The following is a 9,819-nucleotide window of genomic DNA, read 5'->3' as shown; positions in this document are numbered from 1 at the left end:
ATTTATAATTGTGGATACTATTTGAAAAATTATTTCTTTGTGCTGTTTGCTTTTTATTTAATATTTTTTAAATTTATTGTACTTATTTTATATTACATTTTAGCCACAAAAAAAAATTTATAGTTAATTTGTAAACTTGAAGAAATTGTTTTGCTTCCTTTTAATTTTATTGTTTTTTAGTGTATGTTATTTTTATTTTATAGCAATTTTATCTGAATTTTTGTTCAAATTTTTATACAGCTTCAGCGTATTTTCGGTAAGCAGCGTTTTCATGATGAAGAAGAAAAATTATTTGTGAGTTTAATTTTTTTGAAAGCAAGCGAAGAATAAATGATATATAATTCTGCTTGTGACCTATTTCTGCGCTGTTTCTATGTTTCATGTCTTTAACAAATAAATAAGTGTTTTAATTGCATTTAATCAGTTTGGAGATGATAGTTGGTTGCCATTCATCAATGCGGTTAAATGTTTTGTGCTTAAAGCAGGTTTCATTGTGCTTCATCATTTTGTCTAATCCAGTCATCACATCATCTTCATAATTTTCTTAACATGAATTTTAGCATTCAAAATATCTTAAATTATAGAAAAACACAATAACATATAACATTTACCTCTTTTTCAAAATTTCTAATTTAGTACTTATAACATTGATAATCCAGTCATATAAATAATTTGTAGTATTTAATATAGTATTCATGGAAAATATGTCTTTTTTTTTTTCTTTTTTTTTGTAAAATTGATTATATATGAAATGATATATTTTTACTTATTTTTAACTGTTGTGTTTTTCCACCAAAATAGCCCTTTAGTGCATGATTTATTTACTTCTAGGTGTTTGGTTTCGATATAAAATATTTGCATTTTTTAAAATAATTTTTTTATATTTTTATATATTCCATATAAGTTTTTTCTTTTAACATGTTTACTGCCAAATACAAGTTATCTCGTATGCATTTTGCATTATTGAGTGAGACGCCATCTATGAGATTACCCATAGTTGAAGTTATTACCTAGGATGCTAACTGTGAATTGTCTTGTAGTTTGTTAACTTGCCATATTACAATATGATTAATAAAATTTACTTTCATTCCTGAAAAGTACTTTGGCAGTCAACATATAAACTTAATAGGGAAATAATAACTATGATATTATAATTTAGTTGTCTGAAATGTACATCCTGCCTTACTGTATTTGTTAATGAGGTTCTTTTTATTCCTACAGAACAGGACATCCAGATAAGTGACTCAAATGGATTTCTCATACAAAACTGGCACTACTTTTCAATTGCAACTGCTTTAACGTTCACTAAGCAAACATTAAACATCTCATGAACTACTTATATATTTAGCTTTGTAGCTGATCTACCTTAGTCTCATGGAATTATTGAACTGGACTTCCCAAACACACATGCACATACACACACACATTGTCTAATACCAAATTCCTACTTAAAGATCCACAAAATATCTCAGGTGCCATCTTGGTTCAATCATGCACTATCAACATTTTTTCCAACATTAAACATTAGAGGAACATTTCATGCATAGCCAGTTTGAATTTAGTGCTTATTTTTGCTGCAGTGAAATTATTGTATTTACATGGATATTTAATTATTTATTCTGTAATTTTTTGCCACAAGGATGAAGATTTTATTTTTAGGAATTTATCTTGGTAGTCTCATAGCTCACCTTCCATTTAACAAATGACAGGAGTCCACTTTAGAGGATTGCAAAGAAAATTTTAAGGATTAACTAATTAAGCAGATTAAACAAAGTCCTTGATAGTTCTTACATAACTTTCTTCCTTCTTATGAATGGACATCAGACTTACCTAGGCAATCCATTTATGTGTCTTTAGCTCATGTAGTTCTTCCACTATCATATGATAATTTGATTTGAAAAGCTCTATTAATTGGTTATCACTGCCTTAAGATTTATTTTTAAAATTTTCAAGCTTGTTTACCATGCCCTCTGTTTTGGAAGTGATGTTCATCATCTATAACTGGTCACATCTTACATTATGTCTTCCTGTTTTTCCATGTATTTTTGGTTTTTAATAGTCTTATTCTATAGTATTATTGTCTCCTTTGCACTATCACTATATTTTTCCTTGTTAATGTTTGAAGGAACTCTGTCTGCATTTACTTCTTTCTGTGTCTGCAACTGCTAAGCTATTTATAGTCATTTCAAGAAGTTTTATTGTCTATCTATTCATTGTGCCTATTCTTCAAAGCTTTCTTTGTTTCATTGTTTATTCACTAAGAAATGTGTCACTGTATTTTGTTTTTGAGTCACTTTGTCAGAAGTTATTTTGTATGATCTATTTGACCTCCGATAGAGCTCTCTGTAGAACAAGTTTGTTTATTAATAAGTTATTTTATTTTATTTATTTACTGATTATATTATTTCTGAAAATTAATATTGAGTTTAGAATTAATAAATTTCAGTTTATTTTACACCTATATTAGTGATTATTAATTTACTTTATTGTACCTATAGCATTATAATAATAGTAATTTTTAAACATTGTAATCTTGTACTGTAAGCACAATCTAATAATTACAGGTAGTATAATAATATTAATTTTTATCAGTAGTATAATAATAGTAATTTTTAAACATTGTAATCTTGTACTGTAAGCACAATCTAATAATTACAGGTAGTAGTAAGCTCATAACTTATATTGAACATCTAACAAACCAATCATTTATAAACTAAATTTTCATTTTTTTCATCTATCTGGTGATATTGTTTGCTTTAACCTCTGACAGTGCCCTAATTATCTACAGTCTTCAAGGATTAAGATATAAAGATACTTTTCTAGACATAGTTTAGTTAGTTTAATTCTTCATACAGAAAAATAAAAAATTACTATTATACATAAGCAGTTAATTAAGAAAAAATAAGAATTGAACTTTTTTCAAAGGCTACTATTTGAGAATTCATATTTTTTTTTATTTTACAATTATCACCCAAAAAATATTTATTTATTTAATCTGTTAAATAAATTTTCTTACACACAAACTAATTTCCTTACATTTTTAAACTAAAAAAAAATGATTTAAATAAAATTAGTGTTTTGTTTGATTATGATTGTCCATATGACTGAACCTGTAAACAATGATTACAAGAGTTCATTTTCGTTTCCCCGAAAGGACTGAAGACCACACTAAGAAGAGAACATGGAAATCAGGTACTAGGTCATGATGGAGTGGAAACAGTTCTTTTCAAACAGCTTCCACAAATAGGTATCGCCCATCTCACAAACCTGCATGCTATCTTGTTCTCACTCCAACAAGAAAGAGTAGTTGGGACCAAGGCAGACCATTAAAGATCTATTAGTCTGTTACCTCACCTCACTGAGGTTTACAAGATCATCTAGGATAACGTTCAGGAATTCTGTGAGACACCCTCCTAATCCCTTACGAACAAGTTAAGTACTGAAACATCATCTTATGAAGCTCCAGACTGAGATAAACAACATCTTCAACCGGAATGAGGCAACGGCCATGATTTTCATTTATTGTACCAAAGCATTTGACTCAAGCCGAAACAGTCTGTGAAGAGATTGTTCAACAGCTGGGTTATCTGAACATTGATGTGTAACAAACAGTGTAACTCTGAGTAGCTAACACCATTATCTCCCTGTCAAACTCAATAGTTTATCTAAGCATGAAGCTTGATCGTCACCTCAAACTCTCTGCCCACCTCTACCAAAAAGTGAGAACGTTCAAAAACGATCCTACCACCTTATTCACCTGCTCATCTCACCAGCTCTTTCTTCGCTTGCTACTCTACATGTATAAGAGTATCCTGAGACTAGCACTACTCTACAAAGCACTGATGTTCACATATCTCTGTGACAGCACAAAGCAATTTCTTCAGGGATATCAAGATTCAATGGAATTGCACCTCCAGTGCATTGGCAAAAAGTAGTGGTGACGGATCAATAATGTAAATACGGTAGTTCAATCTGTGTGACAGAGACACATAATTTAGTTTTTAGTGGTTTAGTTTTCGTTTTAAGTAAACAAATTCTGGACTTAAAGTGTGCCTCAACACTTTAATAAACTAGACTAAAACTCATTCATCATATGCATATATAACTCTATTCAGTGATTATTATTGATGATAAATTTGCATATTAATTATTTAAATATTTGCTTGTAAAATCAGCTAATAGGAAATACATTGCTTTTTAAGCTGTTGATTTTTCCAATCTTCTTTTTTTTAACTGAAATATTATATAGAGCCCATGTTGATTGCGTTTCATGCACTCTGCCATAATTACTGCAGATAATAAGGGCCCTATAGAGCTTATTTGTTTCTCATATATCATTGTCATCTCTTGATTACATCTGCTTATTGGGAATTTAATTTTATGGTTGATAGTGATCACTTTCGTCAAACGTCTCAGAGTTTACCATATTTTATTTTTTCTTAGTAATAATGTATATTTATGATGACTGCAATTTATGTAAAAGAGCTTAAGTTCAAAAAGAGAGATAAATGTTAAGGTTTAAATGACTCCAAACACAAAGCCCTTAGCCGCCTAATTAGTCAATGTTTAGCCAATTCAGGAATCATCAGGGCAGAAAAAGATAAGATCATATTACTATATCATGTGCAATGTACTTTACGTGGCCATTTTGTTTTTTAATTTATGTTTTTCTATCAATAAAATCTACCTTAACTTAATTACTACTTTTTTCTGATTATTATTTGATCGGTTAGGTAACAATTTGGTTTAGAGTATTGTGATTGAAACATCGGCAATATGGAAACAGTACTCCTTTGACCAGTTTTCTAAACTGTTTTATATAGAATTTATTCATAAATTTAAAGTTTTATTTTCTTTCAAACATAACAGACATAGAGGATAAGCTTTTGGTTGAAGTATTGGCTTATTCAATACTGTGGCAACTGATTCAATTGTATTATATTCTTTCTTTACAATTTTAATTCCAAATTTGAGTTATTTATTAAAATTCCTGAAAAGTTATTAATTTCTGAAACGTAGACCAGTACATTAGCTAAAAGTACTAAATATCACTAAATTAATTATTTTTATTTTCAACTTATTTCATCATTTTTGCAATAATTTATCTCCCTGAGACCTTTGCATTAAATAAAGTTCACTTTCACTTAACCTGCTTTATTTTAATTTATTTTTTTTTCATTTCTTCTTTGCATGTTTTAATTATTGTTTTTATTTACACAATACTACTAACATTTGTTTATTTTTCTTTGACTGAGCTTTATTTATTTTATTTAATGTAGGATTAGTTTTATTTTATTATCTTTGGGTTATTATTTTTAATAATGGGATGAGTCATAAAAAGTTATTGTTCTTCTTACAAATTTGAAAATTATTTTATGTTAAAACAATTTTTTTTTTTTAATTTTCAAAGTATTTATCTTGTTTTTCATGGTTAGTTGTCAAATAAAGGCTAGTACTGTTGGATTACTGTACTGTTCCACTCTTCGGGTTTGGAACAATAGAAATCTGCAGCATAAGTTAATCCTCATCTAGGAGCATTGAAAGTTTTTCCTGGAAGATAGTGAGCAATTTGCTGGAAGGGATGATGCTCCTAAGGCTTTAACTCCAGAAGCAGGGTTAGGAAGAAGCATAATTCCACCCATTTCTGAAAAACATTATCACCATTTACTAATCTTGGGTAACACTGAATCGAAACATATGTACATTAACTCTTCACTATAAAGTTCTAAATCAATGGTTCGACCTTTTGCAATGAATATTTTGGAATCATGCCGAGTGGTACAGCTGGTTGGTTGCAGTCTAACCATTGTTTCTTAGTCTTAGGGTTTCTCCAATATGTTCAAGAAAATGAAATCAGTTATTTTTTTATGACTCACCCCATTATTATATTAATAATATTGGAACTATATATTAGTAAATTATTTTATTTTTTTCATCGCTTTGTGAAATTCATTTTGTTATTTAGGCAGCTTTCCTTTTAATTATGTTTACAACTTTAATTTAAGGTGTTATTTATTTGAGAAATCCTTTTATTTGGAGTTTCAAAATCTTTTTCTAACTTTGATTATGTTTTGAAATACCAGTATGGCTGGTTGAGTTGATACCATATATTTCTTTATTGATTTTAATTGTAATTTTGATCAAACTTGAAAAATTTATGTTCAAAATAAAATGCATATCATCACATAAGTTGTGATACCTTGTAAGTCTGAAAAAGTCATTATACCAATTAAAAAAAATCTTAGGATTGTCCTGGTGACATCAAAGAATTTCTGTAACAAAAAAAATTATATATGTATGCTACAAAATGATGTTTTTTGTAATGGTATAAAAATCTGATAGTTTTTTTAGACCTTTTAAGTATCAGTGCATAAGTGACATTATGCAAATTTCTTATTTCATTTTTGTGTAAATTTTATATTAATCCCTTCTTATTAGAAATCTAATTATAATGGACAAAATAAAATTATCTACTCTTCACGTGTAGATGTATAATGGGTTATTGTTCATTAAACACATGTAATGAATGAAAGGAATTCATAGTTATAATTCTTAAGCAGTTCATTAAGGTCATTAGTCTAAATATAATTATAGATACAATGAAACTTTTGTTTATTAGACACCCTCGGGGAAGATGATTTTGTCTATTATGGAGGTTCCATTAAAAAGGAATTAATTCCATTAAGAAGAAGTTAATATAAAAAGAAAATGAAATAATATAACTATTTACTTATTTTCTGTAGAATAATACATTGATTTTTTGAAATGGTATAATGATTTTTTCGAAATGATATAATGATTTTTTTGGACCTGCAAACTATAACAGCTTATGCAATGATATGCATTTTATTTCCTTTTTGAACTTTTCACTTTAATAAAAACTATTATTGAAATCAAATAATTCAAGATTAAATGTATATTATTTTTATTTGATTGTTATCAAAGTCATAATTATAAACGAAACTTACTAAACATGTTATATTGTCCTAATTTTTTTCCACAAAGCAGATACAGATAAAAAAAAAAATTGTGATTTATATTTTTAAAAACGCTGCAGATTATTACACAATTTTGAATTTTAAATTAATTATTAATTATATCAGTAAATAAAATGCTGTTTCAAAATCATTATATACATAATAAAAAAAAATTGGAAATCAGTGGATATGTCAAATTATGAGAATATTTACCTATGACTATGGTGAGGGAGAGGTATAACTTTTTTTTTACATACACTGAACGCTGGCTACACAATTATTAAATTAATATCTTAGTGCTGTAAATTACCCCCTAATAAGTGCAAAAAGTGTCTAATAAAATGAAAGTGAAATTCAAAATAAAACAATCAAAAGTAAGTTACCTTTTTGGGTTTACTTTAATATGGAATATAATTTATAAATAACGCAAATTTTATTAATAATTTGAAATAAGAATTAATTAGTAATTAAATAACTTGATACATACATTTATAAAATACCTAATGCATACTTTAGAAACGTCGGCAAATAAATAGTTGTTAACTATTTTTTGTTTTCTTGCGACCGCACCCCTGACCACCTGCTTCATAATTTGAAATAATATGGTCAATTATTTATTTCTATCATACTTCATTTAATTTTTTTCTATTGCTCTAATGTAAAATAGTATTATCTAACTTTTTCCCAAAATAAGTGGCCTGCAAAAATTAGCTCTGAAATTTCGAATCTTTACGTAAATACTTTATGATTTGTGTTTATTATAGAGGAGTGAAAAGTGCTGATACGAAATACAATTTGGTGTCAGAGTCCAGAATGGAAAAGTTCCGTAATAAAGGTGTTTAAATGCTTTTAATATGTATGCTTGTTGGGACCTTAAAAAAAGAAGTCATTTTTCATTCAAGAGGCATTTCCTTTATGCAAGGATGTCCATTAAGATAAGTTTCACTTTATACACATAATCTTGTTAAATAAAAAATAAAGTTTGCCATAGTTTTGGAGGTTTCCTTTTAGAATTACTATATTAAGGTTCAAACTAATATTTTGGTTCCAATTTAAAAAAATAAAAAGTATAGTAGTTTAACTAGATAATAATGTAGTTATATGATTATTATCTTTTATTCTAGTTATGAATTGTTTTTGGGTTGTTAATATCATATTTTCCATGTGTTTGTATGTAATTATTTATATTTTATTGAATAGATGGAGAAAATCTTTAGCCATGCTTGGAAAGACAAGCGAGGACTTGGCGTTGATGGCAACATGCTCCAAGTTGAGGGATCTGCAACAGCTGATTATGTTGATGATGATCAAGGACTTCAACGAAGGCATAATGTGGATACTACACTTGCTGTCCATTTTTTTGGTACAAAAGGAAACCAAGACCTGAAATATGAAGGGTTCCGAAAGTATGTTTCACTTCTAAAAATATGATTTTACTCATGTGTAGTTGTGGAGTTTTATGACATATATTGTTGATTTTTCTTTAATCATCATTAAAAGTGAACTGATCTATATATTCCTTCCTATGTAAATTTTTATAATACTAAAATGTTTTTGTTACATCAAACGATTGTTCCTTTTCTCTTGCTGCAATAACCCAGCAGTAGCATCAGCAGCAGAGATATCTCACTAACTAATAGAGAAGATTTATATTTTTAGGTGGAACTAACACCCACAAAGATACTGTTTGAATTTCTTTGTTTTGTTGTTATCTTTTTGACATGCTAAAAGTCTAGAAAAATCTAAGTATGGAAAATATGATTTATTTTGGCCGCCATCTTGAATTTTTTTTTTATTAAAAATCATTTAAAAAAATCTCTTGTCTACTATCAATTCATATAAAAATTCATGCTGAAAAAGATTGTGTTATTGGTTTTTAAAAGAATAGGAATCAATTTTAAAATAGTAGTCGAAAAATTGAAAAGCCTGAATTTTTCTCTAAATAATTGCTTAAAACTTTCTACAACACAATAAAAATTAATAACCTTTTTTTCAAGTAGTATAAATTTGAGTTAGTATAGAGCTGTTTACGTTAAATAGTTTCTGAGATACAGTTTTTTAAAAACCAAATTTTTTTCTAAATAAAATTTTGTGTATTTATTTTGGCCAATATCGTGAAAACTGCTTCGAACAAAGAGAAACTACTTTATGGTACTCTTAACTATCTTGTTTGCTCAAAGTTGAGTGTTATAAAGGTTGGATTGAGTATTGGAAGGGTCCTGGTAGACATTTCCACAAAGTATTTGTTTTAGTATTCTTCCCTTTAACTTACAGTCCACAGGCTTGATCTGATCTTTAGGACGAGCTAGGGATGTGTGTATAAACCCAACAGAAGTGTGGTATGATATCAAACAAACAGTCTCCAATCCTATAAAAAAACATGCTAGGAAATAGATTACAGTGATAAGTAAAAATATATTGGCATTTTTTCATGTTTTAATCAAATATATGAAACATGTTGAGGAAGTAAGGGTACTGTTGGGCTGTTGTGATTTATAATTTTTTTTGGGTAGTGGGGGTCTCCTGAATTCAACAAGCACTGGAGACCCACCTCAGTACCAAAACTTGTAGTGTTTGTTTCTGTGAAGCTTGTCAATAAGAAATTCCAATAAGTCCAAGGTACTTGCTGTCATAAGGCTGCTTCTCATGGGTGTTTTTGTTGCACAACAATATCCACCTGCACACCACCAATGGCACTCACTTTTACTCTGCCATTTTTAAACTCATTTTGTTAGAATGTGTTGAACCCTTCTGCTCATTCTTCTGGCTTGGGACCTTCATATTTTCATCTTTTTACCTTCCTAAAGATTGACAGGGAATAAAATTTCACACCTATTAGAAG

General features: G+C 28.5%; 1 protein-coding gene across 3 annotated transcripts in view; it reads left to right on the top strand.

Moving 5' to 3' along the window:
* Positions 1-9,819, top strand: part of MICU3 (Mitochondrial calcium uptake 3) — a 60,038-nt gene that overhangs the window by 38,559 nt on the left and 11,660 nt on the right. For 2 of the 3 annotated variants that reach the window (XM_014415045.3, XM_067048868.1), the window contains exons 6-7: positions 241-294; positions 8,178-8,383. In XM_014415045.3, coding sequence (XP_014270531.1) covers positions 241-294; positions 8,178-8,383 — 260 coding nt within the window. The remainder of the gene's footprint in view (positions 1-240; positions 295-8,177; positions 8,384-9,819) is intronic. The other variant, XM_014415047.3, reaches the window with a different exon arrangement.

Source organism: Halyomorpha halys, unplaced genomic scaffold, assembly GCF_000696795.3.
Source record: "Halyomorpha halys isolate HHAL.00 unplaced genomic scaffold, Hhal_1.1 Scaffold91.1, whole genome shotgun sequence".
Lineage (NCBI taxonomy): Eukaryota > Metazoa > Arthropoda > Insecta > Hemiptera > Pentatomidae > Halyomorpha > Halyomorpha halys.
This window is presented reverse-complemented; position numbering and strand designations above follow the sequence as displayed.